This window comes from Cydia amplana, chromosome 9, assembly GCF_948474715.1.
Source record: "Cydia amplana chromosome 9, ilCydAmpl1.1, whole genome shotgun sequence".
In the NCBI taxonomy this organism is placed as follows: domain Eukaryota; kingdom Metazoa; phylum Arthropoda; class Insecta; order Lepidoptera; family Tortricidae; genus Cydia; species Cydia amplana.
In genome coordinates, this window is record NC_086077.1 from 11,266,259 (window position 1) to 11,291,553 (window position 25,295).

Sequence of the window (25,295 nt, forward strand, 5' to 3'; positions counted from 1 at the left end):
AGAAAAAAGCAGCAAATTAAAAAAAGTAGACGCGAAGGGTAATCGTACCATAGAACATTTGAAAATCGCGCTTTTTTCTACTGACAAAGTTGTTTGACTGGCTATAGATAAGTACATTCGTTTTAGAAAACCACTCGTTTTGAAAAATAAAACAGTACAAATAAACAATTTTTAACTTTATTAATATCATATCTAAAGGCTAAATACATTACATTCAAAGTAAAAGAACTAAAGGTAATGGTAACTGGACGCGTTTGGCAGCCAAAAACCGGCTGACTGCCACCAATTCTCAGGTATTTTGACAGTAATTTCACCAATAAGTAGTAGCTGGTAGTTTAACGGACGTTTCTATACTTCTAATGGGACCGCAATGCAACTATGGCGCTGAACACCCTTATTTAATAAATTACTTTCAAAATAGCCGAGGTTTTCTTGGACACTGGCCTACAGATGGAATGGCAATGGACAAACACTTAATCGAACATTTATAGTGGTAGTAGTAGTCTTCAGTTTTCTGATTCTTTCCTAATATTAGATACGCCACTCAAGACAAACAAGTGTTTCTAAATTATTTATTATTATTATTGTCTCATCAACATCCACGACTTAAAATCACTGTATTCGCATGCGGCGTCGCGCTTACCAAAGTAATTTCGGCTCTCGACATGAATTAGAGTGATTACACATGTAAAATAATGTAAAGTACGTTTATCTTTACTTGCAAGTGACAATAAGAATACCTCTTTTTGCATTTGAGTTGCGTAAATGCCTAGCATTAAGCATGCTTAGGCGTTGTATATCAGAAAGTTGGCATTGTTACATTTGTTACTGATAGGTGTTAGTCTATTGTCATGAGATACTGCAGCCTAGTGCAATGCGGCCAATTAGTGGAAGAATCATAAGTCGACGACGGTCGGCGGTTGCCTCTGCGCGCGCTTCACTGCGTCCTCTCGCTTCAGCGCCACTCGCATACGCGCTGCCTTCAGGTGTCTGTCAACAAAATCATGTCAATAATTAGTTACAAGTCTGTACAGGTGAAAGGAATGAATGATGAATGATTGATACTACACACACATAAATTTAACCATGGCAAGAAAAGAAAAAAAGAGGAAAGGCGGAAGAAAAGAGTGCATAGCTGCTTCCGTAGGGTTACAAGCATGGTATTGAAGGAAGGCGTGCTGTAAAGGCTCTTTTCTCCAATATGCTCGGAAATGTTCACTTTATTGTAGCAAAAATAGAACGGGAAGTTCTTCCTTATTGTCAAACTCAAATTTAAAAAAATCAGACTATCGCTGTCCTGTTCTAGCGGACGGGAAGTAAAAAAACAATACAGTAATAACTTATTACTGTAGTGTTTTTTACTTTTTAAAAATAAAAAACACAAACAGCCAATTATTGTAGCCGCCGGCCGCGTCTACACGACCCGATCAGCTATCATTTCAAGCTACAGGATAGAGTGAGATAGTATGATAAACGATCATACATGTCTCGTTCTTACAAGACCGTCGTGCTCGTGTATGATCGTGCGAATACTGCTTAATAAATTCAAAGATTATTTTTATATTTTTTTAAGGATATCATCCGTGTTCATATAGCTTATATTGCACAATTATTATTTTGTATTGCACAATTATATTAATTGAACGAAAATTGAATGGTACTGAATGGCACAATAAGTTTAAGTGCCTTTAACTTTTAAAAAATAATTAAAGTGGGAAATTGTTTTTAACATTTTTGATGTGAAGGTTCGATTTGAGTGACGCTTGATGCTTAAATATTTATTGTTTTACTTTATTTCCTCGCATGTTTGGAGAAAAGCACTATATATGCAGGGCCGGATTAACCCTAAGGCAGAGTAGGCAACTGCCTATGGGCCCCGCCTCGGCTAGGGGGCCCCGCCTCTGCTAGGGGGCCCCGGCGGCCCCGCGCGCGCCAAAAAAAATGTGTTTCATATGGCCAAAATTCATAAATATTTTTTTATGGTACCTACTTATACCTAATGTCCAATATCAGTTTCTCAGACACACAATCATCAAATGATTATGTAAATTATGTTATTTTATCGCTTTTAAAGTCTGTAAATCAAGCTCGAATTTCAGGCTCCCGAGGGCCTAAAACCTCATTAATGAAACTTCGGCCCTCCGAGTAACTCTTGTATGACACATACATATATTATTGTTGAGTAACATTTGACAATTGGTTCGTATCAGAGCGCTGCTTTCTTACAGCTCGACCTTCGGCGTCGCTTTTTAACAAATATAAACATTGATTTCAGAAGCTTGGCCTTTTGCTTCGCATGAAAACTCACCTCGCTGGTTATAAGTACGCTTCGGGCTTGTTCAGTAATGTGGAGATTGCTGAGCTCGACCTTCAGCGTTACTTTTTACCTCAATTTATGGTTCGTATACCAAACCTCTTCTTCGGCTTAGCCTTTGGCCTCGCTGCGCCAAGCTTGGCCTGCGGTCTCGCTTTTTAATACAATGGACATTGGTTGGCGTCTGTGATCTAGCTGAGCTTACCCTGAAGCACGGTTTTGACCTCGCATGAAAGCTCGCCTCACTGGGTAACTTCGGATTTTTAGGCGTTTTTAACACGCTTTCACAATTTTTTCACAAAAAAATTCGCGCTCGCTGCGCTCGCGATTATTATTGCTTTTCCGATTTACCCTGTACTTACATGCTAGTTTCACTGGTTAATGAATAATCATTTAAACACATGTAAAATATGTATTATTAGGTTAATTTTAATTATGTGGCTCGTATGGTCGGACAATCGCTGTTCAGCCTCGCAAAATATTTAACTACTTATTGAGAAAAAAGAGCTCTCCCCACACTGGACGCAAGGAGGAATCAGCAAAAACTAATATAAAAAACCTTTATGTTCACGCAAGAGCGAAAAAGACATCGTTCGGCATGTTCGGATCGGCTCAACCGACACCTGAAGGTTTAAATTAAAACCGCAAACTTACTTCCCTGTACTGAACAACTGAACTTATGTATGCAGAATTAACTGTAAGGGGGCCCCGAGCATTGCACTGCCTAGGGGCCCCGACATGCTTAATCCGGCCCTGTATATATGCCTCGGCAGGAATAGCAATTCGTGGATTCGTCTTCGAAACTCATCCACGAATTGCCCTTTCCCGGCCTCTGCAATAATGTACTATTGTACCACCGCGCGTTATCGGCGATCGCGTTGGGTCATAATCATAACACTTTTCATTAACATTTGTTTTTGTAAGAGTCCAGTATAAAGTTATGTCTGTTGAACGAAATATGAATGGGCTAAAAAAATTGCTCGTTAAATTCGTATAGGCGTTTATTAGTTTTATTATCGTGGATTTAAAATTGTTGAATAGGTTACAAAACAAAATGTATTTCTTTTACAAAAGCAATCATTGCTGCTGCCTGTCCCGAAACATACCTCTGCCTAACTTTCTCGAGCGTCTCCGGCGAAGGCCTCTGTTGCGTGACGGCGGCATCCCTCAGAAGAGTACGGAGTTTCTGGAGACAGTCTGCTAAGTTGAGCTGCTGTGAGCGCGTGGCGTCCGAACGGATGATCAGGTACCCTTCCTTGGACAGTTTCTTCCCATGCTGGAATATATGAATAAGAACACAAAAATTGCTCTTAACCATTTGACCATTTAATCAATACCATAAATCTCTTAATACATCTTGATTGCTGGTGTTCTATAACGGCGTACGCCTGGGTCACAACGGAAGAACAGCGCTGGCTTTGCCAGCTACATGCTGAGTTGTGACCCTTTTATGGCATTTTGCTCTAAATGTTATACATTGTATATTTGTCAACATGTTTTTGTCATAAATAAATGTTTTCTTTTCTTTATAATCACATGAGCCAAAACAATGGTGAACACCTGGTAACTTTTAGTAAATGAACACTTACCAGTTCTAGCATCTTTTCCTTCACTTCTGGGTGCAGCCAGTCCGCTTCACTCAGCTTGAATCTCAGGTCAACCTTGGTGTGCACCTGAACAAATAATAAGATACTCAATAAAATCACCTGTGCTTAATTAATTATAATAGATACATTACTGCAGTGGCGTAGCTAGGCGTGGGCGAAGTGGGCCAACGCCCACGGCCTCGCGCGAGGCCCCTTTGGGCACAGTGAAAGAAAAGGGCCTCGCAGATGCGATTTCGCCCATGGCTACTTTAGTTCACGTTACGCCACTGCATTACTGGAAGACAGCACAACAAAGGCTGCAAAAATATCTGACACAACCTTTTGTGGACATCTGTTACTGGCAATTTTTTCTGTTTCATTACTTTTTGTATTGCTGTTGATGCCCCAAGTAAAAATTAAAATGTCTACAAGGCTATATTAGTAAGTAACAAAGAAAAATAAAACTATAAAAATAAACGTTAATGTTAGTAGAACATATAATGCTCAATGGATCTTACATGCATTGAAAAAAGGAAAGAAAAACTGGAATTTTATAATAAAACTGGCATACAAAAGCAGTGCAAGAAATATCTTGCACTGTCTAAAGGAGGCTTTAGTGTTCCAGTGTAATATGGCTACAATGATTGTGTGAATGCACTAACTTTGTTCACATTCTGTCCCCCCGGTCCCGAGCTGGCGCTGTATGTGATGTCCAGTTTCTCCAAGGGTATGAAACCGGAGAATTTCTCTTTTGGGTCAGCATCCTGGAATTCATTGGATTACCCAAATATAATCACACTGACTTATAAATACAGTCACAGAGAAGCTACGCAAAACTGACGAAAATTAATATTAGAATAATGTTGCCTCATCAACATAAGAAAAGAGTGTTTTGTTTGTCAATGCGACTTTTAAATGGATTCGATTCTGATCTGCAGAAAAGAAAAGGGAACGGTCTTAAATATAGAAAGGACCTATATTAATCTGTGCCATTACCTAACTAAAAGTTACTATGACCCATGCCGGTATGGTAAGATAGTTTAAAAATGCCAGATTAATCTATAATACTAAAAATACTTACAAACGACGGGGTGCTGAGTTTTAAAGAACTGTTGGGGTACAAAGTTTCCAAAGATATAGCGCTTTTGTAAGCCATAGGTCGTCTCATCATAGTAGTATAAAATGCATTCTGAACAATTTTTTGTATAAAACCCACTCTCAACGGGGTAAACGCCATATTGCCGAAATAACACAGACTATTTATTGTGTTGACTGTGTCTTATATTAATTCTAATTAAAAACTAAGCATAAAATGCATTTTATCGATTACCGATTCAAAACGAAATATAACCTCAAAGATTAAACGTCAATGTCAGTCAGCTCAGGTGTCATGTGCGCTGTTTGAGTTAACAGTAATAACTTCGCGATTTCATAGCGATTCTCCTTAATCGGCTTAATCAGAATTAGGACCATTACACACGATCAGAATTTAAACAACATATTGTCTATAGTATTTTTTTCTTTTCCAAACATAAATTATACTCAAAAACACCCTCTTTGACAGTAGAATACAGCGCGAAATTTAAATTGTCCATGGGAAGTCAACCCTTCGCGCATATTTTTTTAAATTTCTCACGTTTTGTACTGACAAAGTGGTGTGCCAGAGTATAAAACCATAGACAATGCGCGCCATACATGCAGTCACCATGCAGTTTTTGTTTGCTTACCAAATTACCCGCTAGATGGCGCTGTTTCATGTACAAAAAATCCCAAATACTATAAATGGTCAAGCAAATCTTGTTAGTAAAAAAAGGGCGCGAAATCAAATTTTCTATGGGAATTTGTTATTTGTTGTCCTGGAAATATTAATATCCCTTCGCGCCTAAAGTTTTAAATTTGGCGCCTTTTCTACTGACAAGATCTGCTTGACCAAGTATAGTTTCTATAAAGGTTTATCTGGGAATAATGAATAGACATACAATTATTGTTCAGTGAATTTATTTGCACGATTATTTCAACGATTTCCATTTTGAAATTTCAATGTCAGTATCGTATACAGAACGGTAAAAAGTAAACGGAAACTTACTTGGTATTTTGTTTAGTTTTCCACTTTCGTTTCACACATAAATCATATAAAAGTGTATGAATTCTGTAAATTCAGGTAAGTGCATAGCCACAGGCCACAGGATATGTTGGTAAGTACATACGACATACATAGGTACTTAAATCACTAATCAATGAGAGTACCTAAGTTTGGCTTCGGTTAGACCTGTTAATATATACCGACTAATCGCGTTTTACCTACACGGTTATTGTGTATTCATGGAGAATCTGAGTTACAGACTTTTACTTAGTTAATATGCAGAAAGGGAAACTCAAAATAATTTTACGAAAATCTCTAGATATTTTTCATGACAACGCCAGATAAACTACGAGTGCAAATGAATATGCAACGTTTTAAAACTCTATTTTTTGTGGTCAGTTTAACACGCTGATTGTAATCCACACTAAACTAAAATATGCTTCCCAGTATTTCATCTTCAATAGGTTCTGAATTTCGCAGGTGCCTAGTTTAGATAATTTGTTTTATTTCTTTGTAAGTTTTAGGTTCCTACGATCTACACTATCATAGTTATTCAAAGATATTAATTATTTAACAAAACCAATTCTGCTGTTAAGCGACCAGTGAATGATAGTGACGAGGAGTCAAAGCGTGCTGAGCCCATAACCTATAGGCAAAAAGTCGGCGCATATAACTACCTAAACAAAACTAGCGTAGGTATAGACAGATAAGCCATATCTAGTGATTGAACTCGTCCGAATGGCAACTAAAGGGGCCCACTGATCAACAGTCCGCCGGACGGTATCGGCCATCGGCCTGTCAGTTAGAACAAAAAGTTGACAGTTCCGAACAACTGACAGTCCGATACCGTCCGGCGGACTGTTAATCAGTGGGCCCCTTAATTTATTAAGATGATTTGTTCGCGTCCGTATTGTAGCTTCATTTTTTTTTTCTCTTTATTATGGCACAAACAGTCATTACAAAAAAGATGCATTGGAAAATGTTACATATAATATTGACAATACAGTGCCGAGAACGTTATAGATTATAGTTAATATTTTTGTTGCAACGGACCTGAATTAACTTAAACTATAAGTATATAAGAAGAAGATGAAATTGAATGAAGGATGACGTCCAAGCGCTGACCACTATCCCAGTTCATTAACAGGAAAAAATAACAGCAGTGTGTCGTTCATAGAAAAATGTTTATCAAATATAACGCTAGATGACGCTTGATTCGTAATCTCTCGCTTACCAAATTCTTATCGAGTGTGTAAGTATATTGTGGTAGGTAAGTATATTATAATAAGGGTCGGGAATGTAAACATTATTTTGTTTAATTCGTTCTCTGTAAAAATAAAAAGCACCCATTTTGAACGTGTTAGCGATGGATACCACCGCGATCAGAATACAATCTAATATCCCAGTCTGCGTACCATTACATATATGTCACTCGTATGCCTGCATTGATTATTAACTTAGTGATTTTTATACTGCGAATAATACTTGGACCGTATCCGCAGCGAGCGAAGACGGTTCTTCACGCTCCAGTTGGTTTAATTAGGACCGTTCTGCACTGTAGCGCCATCTACCGTTGCTCCGCTCCAGACAAATAATTTAATCGGTTTTGACAACATTCATTAGCTAACTCTTGTAAGCAAACATTATAAAGAATACAGAATACAGATTTTTATTGGTAAAAATAAAAGTATATTTTACAAGTCAAAATTAAGTAAATACAAATTATACAAATTAAGTAAATACCTACAATTATACATTACCTTAATATAGAAATAACACCTTAATATTGTAACAAACACACGTTAAAAAAATTTAAGTTTGTCAAGGTGACAATTGAAAGCCCTTAGGAATTCTATCTTCTTCCTCGCGTTATCCCGGCATTTTGCCACGGCTCATGGGAGCCTGGGGTCCGCTTGACAACTAATCCCATGATTTGACGTAGGGGAAACTAGGCCTTATTGGGTTTAGTCCGGTTTCCTCACGATGTTTTCCTTCACCGAAAAGCAACTGGTAAATATCAAATATTTCGTACCTACATAAGTTCCGAAAAACTCATTTTGTTTGAACCCGCGACCTCCGGATTGAAAGTCGCACGCTCTTACCGCTAGGCCACCAGCGCTTGTTAGGTACTGTGACAAAGTTGTATTGTAAGTGACTGAAAATTTGATTTATTTTGTCTCTCCGTCCGTACTAGTCCGTAGGTTGTGCGAGCATATGAGTTTTTAGGATGATTTCTTGAAAATAATATACGTAAAATATGCATACACATAATTGATGAAATAAAATGTAAAATTATGAAAATATACTGGGTCAACCAAATCTTGTCAGTAAATAGAAACAAAAAAAACTATACTCATCCTTTTCTTTTGGGTGCTAGTACTAGTGTTAGACAAAGATAGTATGATTCTCTCTGTCTATGTTTGAAATCAAGCAGACCTTTGACACACTATAGGTACCTACAATACAATACTCTTTATTGCACACCTCACATACACGTAGTTTACAATAAATGTACAATAACATAAACAAAGACAATAGAGGTAACAACAGGAGGCGGTCTTATCGCTTAAGAGGGATCTCTTCCAGACAACCTTTGGGTATCGGAGACAAAATAATTAGAATATACGGTACCTACATAAATCACAGAAGTTCAATCACGTGAAGCGCAATCAAAAGTCAAATAGTCTGGTGCGGCCAAACAAAAATATCGTTCCACTTTCATTTGCATAACTTTAAGATAGTAATTAATTAATAGGTAGTAATGCTAGAGCGGATACCAAAATCCTTTGCTCTCCGCACATTAATTTACGAGCTATATTCAATTGCCTGGCAATAAATTAATAATCGCGTCCATCCCCCAATCAGTGTTGCCATTATCATTTAAACACAGTGAAACTCAGCGTACAATACCGATTAACATTTCAATTACATCGTCAGCAACATTGTGTGGAGCAGTTTAAGAAAACGTTTTTTGCGTCGCATAATGTCTGTTATTGTATTATCTTGTGGATTGTTATTGGTTATTAACTAAGTAATTGAGCGGAGCGATATAGTGTGACTTTATGAGCACGCTGTGTGGTCATGTCTGTCCACTCCACACATCATAAATCTTGCTTTGCAGGTATAGGTAACATACCATTCCTCTGGTAGGCTCTATCTTCTGATGACAGAAAGGAGTTTTCGAGTTTTCTCTAAGTTATCTTTCGGACATCTCGGAATCCCGAATTTCAATACCATGTTGCTAAAAAAATTAGAAACCGGATCAGGCCCAACCGCGAAAAACTAAAATCAAAACTTCTTTATCTGCCTCACAAATATGCAAGAGCGGTAAGTAGTAACTAGTAAGGCAGTTAACGAAATTTCAAGATGCATCACACACACACACTCACCACACAGTACCTACACAGTTAATCGCTTTTATTCAGAATTCGGCATCGATTGTTCTGATGTGTTAGAAATGAAGAAAGAAGAATTGAGTACGCACTATACATGGTGACTGTTGCGTGCCCAAAGCTAACTAGAAGTCCAACTTATTATGCCCAAGAATGTTACTTACCCTAATAAAGACAAGATAACACGGCGAAGCGAATTTATGGTCACTCGTCATCTCGTCAAAGGCAATGTCTAACGAGAAACACGCAAATCTTGATATCAAAGAAATATGTAGACGGTTTACGTGATGTGACGTTGATACTTCAGCTTACGTTGACAAATGTATTGCATTAATAGAAACGATTCGCCGGTTTTTCTTAGAATTCGTGGGTTTTACTAAGAATTCGTTGGTTTTTGTTGACCAACCTGAAAGCCGCGCCTTCTGTTGTTGTCAATGATTAGTGTTACTGTAGTATCTGTTCAATCGACAGATAAAAATACCCTTTACACTTTGCATTCGGTTTTTAGTCTAACCTCAGATGTAAAGTTCAGATTAAATCGCAACACTCTTACTTCAGTTTAAATATATCAGTCTCAGTTAAGATTGGAAGTTAAACAATCTCCGATAGGTACACTGGCAGAGAGTAGGTAATTAGGTATCCAAAGCGGATTTTGTTGAAAACCTAAATAGGTATATATTTATCTAGTTAACATCTTTGTCTAAATATTTAAGTAGGTACCTATGTTATCCAACTTTACTTAGGGACATAGGCATAGGTACCATTCTTCTCCGTAGGTTAAAGCACATTTTGTGCATGTAGGTAATAATACTACGAAAGTAGAGCACTGCTATAAAATTTTGTTAATTATCGACTGCGAGCCATGTTATTCATAGTAATAATAGACTGTGCATTTGGCGCATACTACACAAAACTAAATCGCCACATAGATGGCTGCTTTCATCAATTATGATAATGCGTCGCGGCGCACGCCACACAAGTATGTCGGCTTTCCGAATTCCCCGCATTCGGTGCGCCTGCTCTGTAAGAAACAGTGTTACACATCACTCAGACGTGAAACAGTTTTAAATCAACGTCTTAGTTATATTTCTGACTTTTTTTTCCTTATATACTTACAGAGATTCCCTCTGGCGCTTTCCTCCTCCATCACAGAGCAAAGGGCGTACCTACCTACCGATAGCTAGTCCTAATTTAGATGGATTCGAAGTAATAGCCAAGGATGTGACCAATTAATATAACACCTAAGATGAAAGCGCTTTTGTCAAGTCTATATCCTTATCGATTAGCTGTGATGTCCATCATGGGGTTTTATAGTTTTAGCAGTTTTAGGATATAATAGTCAAAGATTCAGAGAACCGGGTCACAAAGGGGAGTCTTACTGTTTTTATCCCAATGTGGAAACTAATTTTCTTAACTATAAAAGCACAATTGAAAAGGCTTTTAAGGCTATGAACATCTTACAAACTTCTTAGGCTTATTGCGTGTGTAAGTGGGAACCGTATTTTGCAGATTGCTGGTGTAAATCACTTCTCTGAACGCGGTTAGTCCCGCACTGAATGGTATGTGCATCTCGGCTTCTTATTCCGAAAGGACCGTTAAATATTACCTGGCCCGTTTCACAGCAATTCAATCACGTACTTAGAAACTTTCGCTTATTCGATCGAGAGATTCAATCTGCGCCGATAACAACGCTCCGACGCAGTTGATCGATAAACGGCCGAGAAAATCACTGTAATATTAGATTTTTTGATAACTGGGGCTATTTGGGCCAAGCTATATAAAACAGAGCTTTTAAACATATATTTGGTGACCTACATAATAGAATTACTTAGTGCGTGTGAAACCCATCTTTAAGTACATCTTTTTTAACTTCTTTGTTTTCCTCACTACTGTGTTCGTGCTATGTAACCAAGAACCATGGCCAAAATGTTCCTCTCCACGGTTGGTGGATGTGTGAAGGTATATTCCATACTCAGTGAAAGCACAATAATTATAAAATTCAAATAGCACGCAATAAGATTTCTTAATTAAATCGTTTTCAGCCAAAATTATTATTAATACACTGCTGCGCTTGCAGCTTCACGCTCTTCTTCTTTCTTTAATTACCAGCGTACCTAGACCCAGATCTTAAGGTATGGTGAAACAGGGAAGGCTCTTCTTAGCTTGGTAATGATGTTAGATTAAATTAAAATGCCACATTTTATGGTTTTAACGGTAGGCGGAGATCGCTAATTGGTTAATGCAAGAGACTTTCAGACCATTAACATTCGTATGTGATGTTTTCCTTCGTATCCTTGATTAAGATTGATTTACTGTCGTTACGGTGCGTTGATGGTACGTTCTGCACTCTCCATATTGCCGATATTGCCACCAATATGCTCCGCTGGCCCAAAAAATAAGGCCGCGATGATTTCCAAAAGGGATCCATCTTCCATCCCCAAAATTTGAAGACTATTAGATAATAAGTAAGTAGTGTACTTAGGTTCCTAAGTATTAGATTTTAACAAATTTTGAATGAAATAAATATTTATTAGTTTACGAAATTATTTATTCTGGAGAATAATTACTTATACCTTCGTATTCTTCGTAAAACTTGTGACACAAGTTTTGTCACACAAAGCATGCTAATTAAGTCATTGCATTGATTGCATCGAAGAGTAAAGTATATTACGTAAGTACTAGATTGTATTGTCGTTTGATGACATCGACTATTCAATGGGTCAACTATCTCTTAACAAAAAAAGTCATTCGACCAAACATAAAATTGCGCATTTTTAAAAGCATTTTCATATTTTTAGTTATTTTTTTAATGTGAGTGAACTAGAGAAAGGCCTCAAAATTACATTTTTTTCTTATTATTATAATTTTAGATTGAGCAAAAATTGTGGATTGGATATATTTGAAATGTCCCCTTCTTACTACACAGAAATAAAACCTAACTCTGTGAACTGCGGGAGCTGCTATACCTACCTCCCTTGAGTACGAATCTTGTTACAAAATTCTCTTCATCATCATTTCTTTTTCTTCCTCGTTCCCATAATTCTCCTGCCTCCTATACCTTAATCTTCAAAGTATCAGACCAGACCATCAATAGGTGTAGCCAGTAACATATAGGGGAGATGTGGGTATAATGATCCCCTTAAGGGAGAAACTTTACTGTGTTCACAGTTGGAGACAAAAACACAAGATTTAGGTCTTTATGGATAGTCCATTTACTTAACTAAGTAACTGCATACTTATTTCTCGTGTTTTTTATATATTTAAATAATTATGTTATGTTTTCTAAAGGTTTAGTAAAGGATCATTTTATACATAGGTATGTATAAAACGATCCCTAAGGTAGAGTTAAAATAATCACAGATGATTCCTTTGTAATATCAAGATTTCTTCGTCTTAATCATTTAAGTCAGTCGATTTCAGCGTTTCTTTATTTTCAGACGAGTGCTATTTTTTTTTCTATTTTGGTCTTATTTTTAACGCCGTCAGGGGCACAGATTTTGCTTGCTATTTTAAAAGGCAATCCATAATTTAATCGCATTAAGAGCCCTTAGCATTTCTTCCTAAGGTTATTTTTTCGGAAGTAAGTGGCTTTGCGCACATAAATTCGCGACATGATATGTTATGGCCTGTACAGGAAATGCTCATAGTAAATTACCTACTTAGGGGGTAAAATGATTCCAGGGACCATTTTACTCCTAAGAAAAGGGATCATTTGACCTCAAACACCAAATTTGAAATATCGACAAAAATATAACTTTCAAATTCAACTTGCTTCAGTATACATCCTTAAAGTATAAATAAACATCATTACGATCTGACAGTGAAACATAATTTGAATAAAACGCAACATGCTAAAAGTAATGGAATTCGGAAAATAGGCTACCGTAGATTAGACGTATATGTTTTAATTATTTTCTATTTAAAATCACGCTACGTGCTTATACCGCCATGACACTTTAAGAGGCAACTGGCGGACGGGGAAGACGGTTAATGCATATTTAGATAGATGGCATCAGTAGTTGCTCAGATAAGAAGGGGGATCATTTCACTTTGAGGGATCATTATAAGGTCACTGCGGGCAAGACCGGCATACTTTTTTTTTTAACTTTGGAGTGATCTAGTTGCGTTACTTATTCACCTACGTTACCGTTTGTAATCGCATGCGATGAAGAATTTAATAATTAATAGTTTTTCGGAACTTATGTACGAAATATCATTTGATATTTACCAGTCGCTTTTCGGTGAAGGAAAACATCGTGAGGAAACCGGACTAATCCCAATACCCTAGTAGCCAAACTAATAGTTTACCCTCTGGGTTGGAAGGTCAGATGGCAGTCACTTTCGTAAAACTAGTGCCCACGCCAATTACTGGGATTAGTTGCCAAGCGGACCCCAGGCTCCCATGAGCCGTGGCAAAATGCCGGGACAACGCGAGGAAGATGATGAATAGTTTAGCCATAGTGACAGATCATTTTAATCATAAATTAAGCAAAAACATTCGTATTTTTAAAAAGACGGCGAGTAGACGGACTTGCCTTGTAGTTTAAGGGAAGTCCGTCTAGTAATGATATCAGCCAATCTATGGGTGCGTATATGTTCGTAGTCGAATTCCTAAAAAGAATGAATCAAGACAATGAAAAGTGTACTTTCAACTTGTTAATATAGGGTTCAGATTCGAAATAAACGCCATTTTTCTAATATAAAGGCAAGTCCGGCATATACTACGAAAATGGGGTGGTAAACCTTTTATGGCTAATAATTATACGTAATTATTTTTTGGATTTCCGAAATAAAAGACCAATAGAAATTTTAAAATGTACTTTATTAGGTTCTTTTAATTTACTGAGATGAAAATTTAGGAAACTAACATCATGCGCAATGTCAGGAGGATTTTTCGATACCTTATCAAATCGTTATAATATTAAAGTCGCAAAAACAGTTGGTAATCTCTGATTTAACGAAAGTTCGGCATATGACGGACTTGCCTTGTACATAATAGACGGACTTTCAAACTTAGTCAAATTTTAATGTGATAAATGGTGGAACGTATAATTACAAAACTAAGCCAATTTCTGATATTTTAAACACAGAATATAAAGATAACTGGTTCTTATGCTACTTACGTAGGTACTTTCTGATGCACAATCTTTTCAAAAACTATTTTTAACAATTTTTTTTCGAACGGCTGTCGAACTATGACTTCGAGTTCAAAACACGAAATGACTTATTTAGGCGGATTGCTCTGAAATTGGTTGTCACAGCGCCATCTGTTTTAGAGTGAGGGAACTAACGCGCTAAACTGATCAATCGACTAGACTCCAAAGCGGCATACGACTCTTAATTCAAAAGTTATAACCTGTAGACGGACTTCCCTTGTAGACGGTCTTGCCCGCAGTGACCTTACACGCATCTCCCCTATATACCTACAAACACAAACAAAGCAGCCAGAAAAGCCAATACAATAAAGTTTAGCAACTCCACAAACCAAGTGTTAAATGACTGCAATCAAACAATTACCTGCTATCGGCGCCGGCGCATCGCCTTTCGCTCGGCTTGCGTAGATAATTCTGGGAATAATTGCCGCGAGATATGCGCTTGAGCATGCAAATGAGGCTAATTATAGATTCGATGATCTGTTGCATGCTACTGTTTTTGTTCTGAGTGTAGAGTTGCTTGAGGACGGGTTTTACTACTTAGAGTGCTTAGGTAAGTACCTATGTATGTATATGTAATTACTTCTTACCTTGTTGCCATTAGGGTTGCCAGATGGTCGGGATTCGGCGGGATTTTCCCGATTTTTAGCATGTGTTCCCGATTCCCGACAAAGTGAAAATTGTCCCGAAAAACAGCTTCACGTTATAAAACAATAATTTCAAGTTCCGAACTGTCGTCGAGCGAGCGAGCGACCCGCGTCGAGCCCGTCAGCGCGCGCGCCCCGGCGCGCGTGGCGAGATCGGGCAGAGCAGCTGACGTAGTGCCAATAATGTAAAATATCGTTGTTTTTAATACAATTAATTCAATTTGAATGGTATTTTTTCCCGACTTAAGGCCCAAAATCCCGTAAAATTTATATTTTTTCCCGATAATAGCGTCTTTCGATCTGGCAACCCTAGTTGCCATAGAAGCGCTGAAAAGTATTATGATAGAGTCTGTGCGGAAAGAGAAGAGTCGTGGAATGTATGGGGTTGGGGTCCAATAACATTCCACGACTCTTCTCTTTCCGAACAGATTCTACTTACTATGTTCTGACTGAAAAAAGTGAGATCGGAAGGTCGAAAGATTTTGATTGTGATCTCGTAACTTTGACAAGAGGTAAATCCCAACCATATCGACGCAAGTGTTGCCCTAGGAAAAAAATCCCTAATAGATACTTAACAATAAAAGTAATCTACATTGCATTCAAGCTCACCTTAGGGCCTCTACGTGTTGAATATATATATCCCCACAAAAGGCTATCAATAGCCCGGGATGTATAGGTATAGGCCCGTGAATTACAAAAAAAAAGTAATCAATCTAAGGGCGTCTACTCACCTCACCAATAACTGCATTCTATTTTTGAAGTTCTTTATGGGTTTCAATTATTTTCTAGGTAATTTTTGTAGAAAACAATTAGATACAACATTTACAGTCAGCAAAAAGGTGTGCTATGCGTGCTGAAGACAGATGCAATGAGCCGCGCCCGCCGCCTAGACAACCATTAATTTTGCTCCATTCGACCATGCCCTTAAAACCATCAACATTACATACGTAGGCACCTAGTCTATTATTACATGAGTACTTGAGTAGGTATATGAACCGTAGCTAATATTTTATAAGTAACATTATTCATAGTCGAAGCAAAAATGTGTATCTACTTACCTACCTACCTACAATGTATTGCACGCATGGCGGTCAACGGTCTGAATCACATAATATGTAAGTACAAATATCGCGTGACCATGATATATATGTCGCAGTCGGATCGTATAATCCTACGGCTAGCCGTTTTACAAAACAGGGGCGTTTTGAAATGCGGCGGTTCGACGATTAGCCGGATTGAATGCGGCTGAATGAAAATCCGCCGGAATGTATTCGGCGCCATACGTTCTTCAACACGGCTAGCCGTAATGTAATACAGCAAGTCATTGGCCGCCGCTTTGACAGTTTTTAGTTCCCATTTTTAACACTCGTGGCGCTGCCTGACACAACAACAACAATCTATGAAAAACGCTGGGGTGTCCATCATATCGTCGGTATACTTCCAAAACATGATAACTGACAAATTGGTCAAAAATGAGTTATATATACAGTTTTGTTCAAATTTTATTGTTTTATATATATATATGTGGCATTTTTTAATTTATATTTATTATTTAGAAAGTAAGAGAGTGTAAAAACGTACTAACAGACAAGAAATAAAATATAATGTGCACGTAAAAAATAATAAGGGCATTTAAAACTACATATTTCATAAAACTGGTCACGTAAAATATATTAAGTAAACCTTTACATTATTTGCCTGAATGTACCTATAATTAAGAACCTAGTTACAGCAACTGGTAAAACACTATAACATTATTCATTACTATTTACCTGTAGACATTTCTTTCAAGACGTTGTGTAGTTTACAACTAGATAGTATTAAGTTCACTTAAAACTGATTAAAATATGCTCATTAATCGCAAGAAAATCAGCAATATACGTTTATTGCAGTTATTTAATTAACAAGGAGCGTACTGTGCCTATTTTTCTTCACTAAAGGAGGGAAAATTCAAAAATTGCAAGAAGAATTCACTTATAATTGTTTACCTGTAAATAATAACACGTTGCATGTCATTTATTACTTTTTATTGCTACGTTAGTTTTTAGAATTTGCTTATAATGCCGTGTAAAAAGATCTTTTTCATTTTTCTCATTATTTTCTATCATTGATATTCATTTTTTATATAATTTTTACGTAATCCACAAAAGTTAGTCCATTTTGTGTACAGGTAAAACATGATAACTATAACACATCCCATTTTATTGTCGGCCAATATTTTACATTTTCCGAATTTAAAATATCAATTATACCAATTTAAGGCAATAATAACATCCCAAAAATGTCATGTGTAGAACTAAATTAGTAAAAAAGCGTTTCTAAATTCCGATATTTGAGGGTCAAAGTTTCAACTCGTGTTTTCTCGAAACTATGTTTCAGTCAGTTATCATGTTTTAGAAGTATACCGACGATAATAATATCTGGAGTTCGTCGGACTGTTTCTTTTCAAAAAACATTTCCTTCGCAACTTCTCCTATTTCTGAGCGGTTTGCCCTTCGGGCATCTGAAGCTACCTAACGAACCTAACCTACCTACCTATTGATTTAGTGAGACGTCCGTGAAAACATTACACTTTGGGGAAAAAAGCGTAGGTAGGTAAGTAGGTTAGGTTCGTTAGGTAGCTTCAGATGCCCGAAGGGCAAACCGCCCAGAAATAGGAGCCCCGCTTGCGGGGCTCCGTCTATTTAAGTTGCGAAGGAAATGTTTTGGAAAAGAAACACATGTAGTGCGGTGGGACCATGGTAAAAATAAATTAAATTGCAAACATTGTCAAACTCCGGTTACGTAGGCGACCGAAAGAACTGGTCACTCTACAACCTAAATAGTAGATACGATGCGGCTAAACGTAGGCCGCCTTATTGAAGAACGTATCGCAATGGCAATCCGGCTAATCGTCGAACCGCCGCATTTCAAAACGCCCCTGTTTTGTAAAACGGCTAGCCGTAATGTAATGCGGCGGATTATACGATCTGACTACGACATATGTCAGTAGATAATTTTGTACTTGTAGCGTTTTACCAATTTCAAAATATTTCCTGTTAATGACACCCCTAAGTATTTGTAGAATTTGTCACAATAACGTGAGCTTCAAGCTGATTCAAGATATATTAGGGCTGTCAATAGTGCGTGACGATCCTCCGTTAATGGTTTGTAGTCATGAACCATCACTACCACCATCCTACCGGTGTACCGATTATTTATTCTGCTCGTGTTCCAATTGCTTATAGTACAGAGTACGGATAGTCGAATCCAAAGACGAGCCTGTATAAATGCGCTTTATTACGATTACGCTTAGTTCTGTTGTATGACAGCTATGATGGTTACTGAGCTTTCGACAGGGCTGGGTCCTGGGTTAGCAATGGTACTTAATTCATAATTCTGTGCGGAGGCACGCGCGTCAAGTAAGTACCTAGTGTGTAATGCTAATGAAGTAGCAACCACGCAAAACAGCCCCTGTTTGAAAACCTACTCGAGTAAGACTTAACCTTAGTTTACCTAAATATTTTTTGTATAACCATTCGTATTAAGCTTTCTGCATTTTACATCTTAGGTATTAGCTGTCATGCCTGTCATTGGGTATCATCATCGTGCACAGTGCACATTTCTTGTCATACGCTACGGCTTACGTAGGCGAACAACGCGCGAACGCCGCGCGGCGGCCGCGCCGCTTCGCGTCTAAATAGCTCACGTACGAGTAGGTATGTACCTATACGTATCAACGGTTTGTTTCATCCTCGCCGCGCCGCGCCGCGCCGCGCCGCCGCCGCGCCGCCGCCTCGCCGCGCCGCGCCGCGCCGCGCCGCGCCGCGTTCGCGCGTTGTTCGCCTACGTAAGCCGTAGCGATAGCCTCTCAAATCTCTCAATAATATTTAAGTAGAGTAGAAGTTGACATCAAGTTAAAAGAAATTGCTATAATAGGTATATTAGCTGTTTGCTAGTGGTGATTAGAGGAGTACCGTAAAATGGGGTGAGTAGGGATCGCGGGGAGAGTTGGGTTATGAATGGGGAGAGAAGGGATGAAAGGGGGGTGAAATGGGATTATAAGGCTACTGCTACAAAAAATGTATTCCAATTAAAAATGGAGCTATAGTAATACTCATAATAAAAAAAAAACGATCCAACAATCTTCCTTTGTATGAAATCCCATCTCACCCCAATCACGAGGGAGGTGGATTTCCTGTTTATCGTCAAAGTTATGAAATGGAACTACCCAAAATAAAATAAAATACAAACGTCCAGAACACTTATTAATCTTATTATATACACCATTCCGTTTGCATATGTAAAAATAAAATGTTATCGAGGTTTGAATGTCAGTTTTGACCCTACTAACCCCATTTTACGGTAAATAAACTATACTCGCGAGTAATTTCTTTAAGCAACTAACAAGGTAAGTACGGTCGTGTAAGGATCAGTTTTCAAGCTATCTGAAAGAGTAACCTCACCGTGAGCCGTTGGTACCTAAACATAGTTACATGGACGCCGTCACGATTACTTTCAGGAGCAGCTTTATACACAATACGAGTCTAATACCAACTAATACGTAGGTATAACTGAGCCAACTTAAACTAGAGAATGTCATTAAATAGGGTGGTTAAAGTGCACCTCCTGATGGCTCTGCTGCCGGTGCCCATGGAAAGTGATAAAATTGAATGTGGTATGCGTTGCACAACTACGCAACAGTCATATTAGAACCCATGGAAATATGGAAAGCACCTTACTTCACCAACGCGCGGGCTCTCCGTGGCGTTGGTTTCAGAACAATGTGTGCTTATGCTAACATTTTCTAGTTTTCCCAGAAGTCAATGAGGCACTAAGGAGCGAATAAATTACCGCAACAATACAAATTGCTCGTACCGTTGGATGGAAAGCGGACAGACGGACAGACTAACGCTACTATGTATGATAGATATTGAAGTCATTAGTCGTTGTCTAGTTGGACTGGTGTTATAGATTTATAGAGTCTAATACGTATTTTGTACTCCCTGTACGGTCCACATACCGCACATTGCCATCTCAGCGAAATTACTTACAATTGCGTAAAGCAATATAATACGAGTCAGTACACGTTCAGCATTAGAACCTATCACGCGTGTCCTCATTTGCACTATCATTCATAATGTCGCGCTTTTATAGTTAGTTATCAATAAAGTGTTTAATTTCGGCTATATTGTGAGTTATCATTATGTCAAGCAACCAACAGAATACAATTGGTGTATGTGACACTAGCAGCCCATACACTCCCATATTGGCAAACTATCTTTCAATTTTATGATGTTTGATGTTTTTGACTTACCTACACTATCATCAGTAAAAGCTCCTCTCAACACAGCACAGAGCACGTCCAAAGCCGAAGTCTCATACTCTTATCTTATTTATTATTTGTAGGTACCAAATAAAACCGAAATTGTATTAAACTGGTGTCATAACTATGAGTTATGACACCAGTTTGAGAAAAATCCTTATAGGTAGCGCGATTAAATTATAAGTGTATTTCGTAAACTAAACTAAAATTTTATGCAATAAGAATTAGAAAAATGTTCTATTGTGCAGAGGGGAAACGCGGCCAGCGTCCTGGGAACAATGCCTCAGGCAAAGGCCATGGCAGGATAAGCTAAGTGAATCTGCCCCCAGCGAGTTTTGGCTTGTAATTTTTTTCGATGATGTGGCTTTGTATTGGTAACAAGTATGCAAAATTGGAGCCCCCAAAAGTGTATAGTTAAAAAAAAAAGAAATATGATCTTTTTGCAATATTTTTTTTCTAGCCAGCCGATTTTGACATGCGTCACGTATAATGTGCATATATGTAGTAAAAACAATTATATGACATTGATTATAGGATATATTGCCATACAAAAAAGAAAAAAAAAAATACAATTACTTTTTTCAAAAAAATTAAGGAAAAAGTTTTTTTTAATTTGTGGCTTTTTAGTACATTACCGTAAGTTGACCCCAAGGAAACTAATATACTGGATAGGAATGGAATCGATTGGCATACAAAAATAGCACGTGAAAAATAAAAGTCTTCATTTTCATACAAAATGTATGGGAAAAGTTTTCCTCGATTAGTGGCTTTTCTAGCCGGAATTTTTTTTTGGTTCCATACAAGTTTGTGATCCTCAATAGGAATGGGATCGATAGGCATAAAAAAAAAGTTTGTCAAAAATTACCTTTTTCTCGCACCCTGTGTTTTTTTCAAAATCTGTAAAAGCCAATCTTCATTAATTTAAAATCGAGGGTAGGTCTTCGAAGACCGTTTTCTCGTAGCAGCACGGGATCTGGTAGCTGCCCTCACTGACCCAAAAAGAAAATCCAACCTGTAGAAAATGTATAGTTGTTGTTCTACCACAGATAAAATTAAGTAAACATATAAGTCTTTATTGTATTATACAAAAGGTTAATGGTATATAAAAAATCATACAAAAATAACTTAAGTAAATGCATTTATTTTGTAACTTATTAAAGAGGCTAGCTTTGGTGAAAAATTTGGAGGTGTCGCTGACGTGAAAGTAGTAAAAAAATTTTTTTGAAAAAAGTAATTGTATTTTTTTTTCTTTTTTGTATGGCAATATATCCTATAATTAATGTCATATAATTGTCTTTACTATATGTATACACATTATACGTGACGCACGTCAAAATCGGCTGGCTAGAAAAAAAAATATTGCAAAAAGATCATATACTTGGTCAACCAGATCTTGACAGTAGAAAAAGGCGGCAAATTTGAAAATGGTATTGCACGAAGGGATATCGTCCCATAGAAAATTTGAATTTCGCCCCTTTTTTTACTGACAAGATTTGGTTGACCAGCTATATATGGGTTTTTTTTAAACTATAAACTTTTGGGGGCTCAAATTTTGCATACTTGTTACCAATACAAAGCCACATCATCGAAAAAAATTACAAGCCAAAACTCGCTGGGGGCAGATTCACTTAGCTTATCCTGCCATGGCCTTTAGGGCTAGATTTATGATTTATTTATTTTGTTATTTAATCTTTGTTTTAATAATAAAAATAACACTTTTAATTACATATTATAAATATGACATCTTAATAAAGTGAATTTGCATTTTAACGTCTCGAGGGAAAAATCTTTTCTAAGTTATGAATTTGGCGCATAACTTATTAGGTAAATTTCATCTACGCTACATTTAATATTATACTTGCGTGAGTGACTTAGTCTGGGCTAAGTTTAAACATAATAATTATGTTATATCGTAATGAACAATTGACACCCGACGGCCGACAAGACACGAAACATCTTTAATCAGTATCAGATTTCGGTATGCTCTTGTGGAAAGTATGTTAAACAAGACTGCTGATAAACGACGCCGAGTCTAGCCTAATGGAGACATTTCAAGCTCGAATCACTTTTCATTAATTATCTTCGAATTAACATGCGCATCAAACATTAATTACCTACCTCGCAATTCACAGCAAGTGAAGATGAACTTGTTTTGATTTGAACTTTCACGGGCAAATATATCAGAGGAGAACTTTCATCGCTCATTGGCCAACCGGGAGCGCACTGTACTGTGATTGGTGCAGCTTGTAACGGGGTATCCGTGGCTGCCTTCACTCGCATCATGCCGGCGCACGGCCGGCGCCATCTTCATTTCTGTCAGTCCGCCGCGAACAACTGTGGAGGAAACGCTTTGTCGGATCGTACTTTTATAAAAACCTTACCGGCCCAATATACCGGTATTGATAAAAGTAGATATAAAATAGGCTTTATAATTTAAAAAAAGTGTCAAGTTAATTGATGTTTGTGCCGCGTCTCGCTTAGATATTTTTTCGCAGTGCAATCATAGTGGTTTGATCTCGCGATCTACGTGACTGCATTTCTTTGGTGGAGGCTTGCTGAAGTGTAAAAAGGTGAGTTTTTGCTAGTTGGAATAGATCGTGCGGGTGGATGGCCGGAGCGGGGCCCGGAGCCCGGAGCTGGCCGGGACGCCGGCCGGGACTCGCGAATCGATTGTCCGGGTAGGCTATACCTATTTCATTATGCGGGGACCCACCCTCCCTTCACTCGTGTTGTTCCTTCCCGCTGATCTTGAACATGAACTCGAACTCGCGCCGGTTTTATTATGATACAATGAATTATTTATACATATGCACTTATTTATGCTTTCCTATGCTCGTTTTGTTTTTTCTCTGAAAGTAGACGATGCGGTGCAAGCAACTAAGTTATTTACATTTTTTCTAGCTACTCATCAGTTATGTGAAATGCTACCCACATATCTAGTTGACTTTCATGTTCATGCTTAGTTTGAAAAATAAACCGAGGATAGGATCTGCAAGACCAGACCAGACTAAATTTGTGATATAAAACGTCACCGAAAGGAAGAAAAAATAATTTTCGTTCTTGAAACGTTGAACGAGGCCAACGAGGGGTAAATTACATACCTAATACGTACTCATTATTAGGTATTCTTACTCATTTATTTATAAAACTTATTTACAGGTAGGTAATGCAAGGAATTACGTGGGTACTACCCGTACCCACCAGTCCCGTAAATATAAAAATATCTCAATACAATAGGTAGGTATTATGCTCATACGGATACCTACAACGACATCTCGTTGGTGGGAATGGTGGGTATACATATGTGTGATTAGCTGATTACAAAGGTTACATTCGGATGGCGACTGCAGGAGCGTTGCTGTTGCAGCGTAACTGCTGCAGCCCTGACTCGGGCGATGTCACTGACCTTTAACCCCTCGTATGCCGGATCGTACCGGATATCGCGGATATCCGGAAAAAAATCCGCACACGAGAGATTAATACCTACCCAATATTTATTCGTCCAACCTTTATTATGTAAGCCTGTAAGCCCTTGCCCGGCGGGCTATAGGTAGAATGAGACGAATCTTCTTCTTCAGTCGGTCCCTCAATACTGAGGATCGTGACATCATGTCCTTCTGTTGAAGACCAGGTTCCTCCATAGGGTTCTGTTCCCCGCCAAGCGCATGGCCTCGTGCAGTTTTAATTGCATAGGTGCCGTAATTTGAGAACACCATCTAGTAGGGGGAGGGGCCTGAGGTCTCGAGCCTTCAACTTTGCCCGTCATTATTACTTTTTCCAGGCTATCAGGAGAGCGACGTGAGAGGTGTCCGAAGTATGCAAGCATTTGGTCCTGGCATATCGTTGACAACCGGCGTTTTATGCGTAGCTCCTCCAGTATGGAGACGGTAATGAGATGGTATGGTAATGAGACGAATACCTACCTACTAGGGTTTGCTCCCGGGAAATACCGGTACCGAAAGTACCGGGAATTTCCGGGATTTAGAGCCAAGCAAAGAACCGGGATTTCAAAATTAAAGTCCCGGTACTCCCGGGATTTTCGGGACTAAAATTTCCGGTACAATATTTTACTGCTTTCTGTTACTTAGCATGAAATATCATGTTTTATAAAGAAAATAAATATATTTTATCAATCTAAGGCTGATGGTAATACTTTTACGGCTGACCACTACATTAAAATAAATTTAAAAAAAAAGTCAATGGGTTTGACAATGCCGACAATATAAAATTGCGTAATTTGATACTTTAAGGGCATAAATGTTTGTACGATAAAAAAAAATATACGAACAATTAGTTATTTCATATTTGTATACTAACTAGAAGCAAAAATAGAGACAATTTTGTAATTAATAAAAGGCTTATTATTAACCGGGTAACTAAAATATTAAACAGGAACATTCATTGGGCATATAATAATATAATTTGGCTGTGCATTAATATTTTGGCGCCAAAAAAAATATTTTAGCCTCAAATATAAGCATCATATTATTAAAATAACTGGCAGCAAAATCAAGCCACCTAAAAAAATTATAGGGAACTTAAAGTGATAGGTTGCGTCTAAAATAATAAATTGGCAACTAATATTGTAAAGCGATCATAAAATTTAGTTGTCATCTAGTTGTTCACACCTAAATAATCAACTAATCATAACTGAGCATATCGTATTCAGCTAGGTAGTATTTTAACACGAAAGCAGTTAAATTTAATGAATATTGGTCACTTTTTACACAAAAAACCTCAAATTAATTTACCAATACGCAATGGTCAGTATACTTATAGTCGAAATTTCTAATCATGAAACTCCTAATGGCCATT

General features: G+C 37.8%; 2 protein-coding genes across 2 annotated transcripts in view; one reads left to right on the forward strand and one right to left on the reverse strand.

Moving 5' to 3' along the window:
• Positions 1-841: 841 nt before the first annotated feature.
• Positions 842-5,250, reverse strand: LOC134650708 (large ribosomal subunit protein mL62). Its single transcript, XM_063505641.1, has 5 exons — positions 4,982-5,250; positions 4,563-4,664; positions 3,904-3,987; positions 3,421-3,590; positions 842-990 (listed from the first exon to the last, which is right to left on the reverse strand). The coding sequence occupies exons 1-5, from the start codon at positions 5,135-5,137 to the stop codon at positions 897-899; spliced, it is 606 nt and encodes a 201-aa protein (XP_063361711.1). The 5' UTR covers positions 5,138-5,250; the 3' UTR covers positions 842-896.
• A 17,547-nt stretch (positions 5,251-22,797) lies between these two features.
• Positions 22,798-25,295, forward strand: part of LOC134651158 (protein singed) — a 54,980-nt gene continuing 52,482 nt past the window's right edge. Inside the window, exon 1 of the mRNA XM_063506195.1 lies at positions 22,798-23,050. The gene's annotated coding sequence lies outside the window, so the exon portion shown is untranslated. The remainder of the gene's footprint in view (positions 23,051-25,295) is intronic.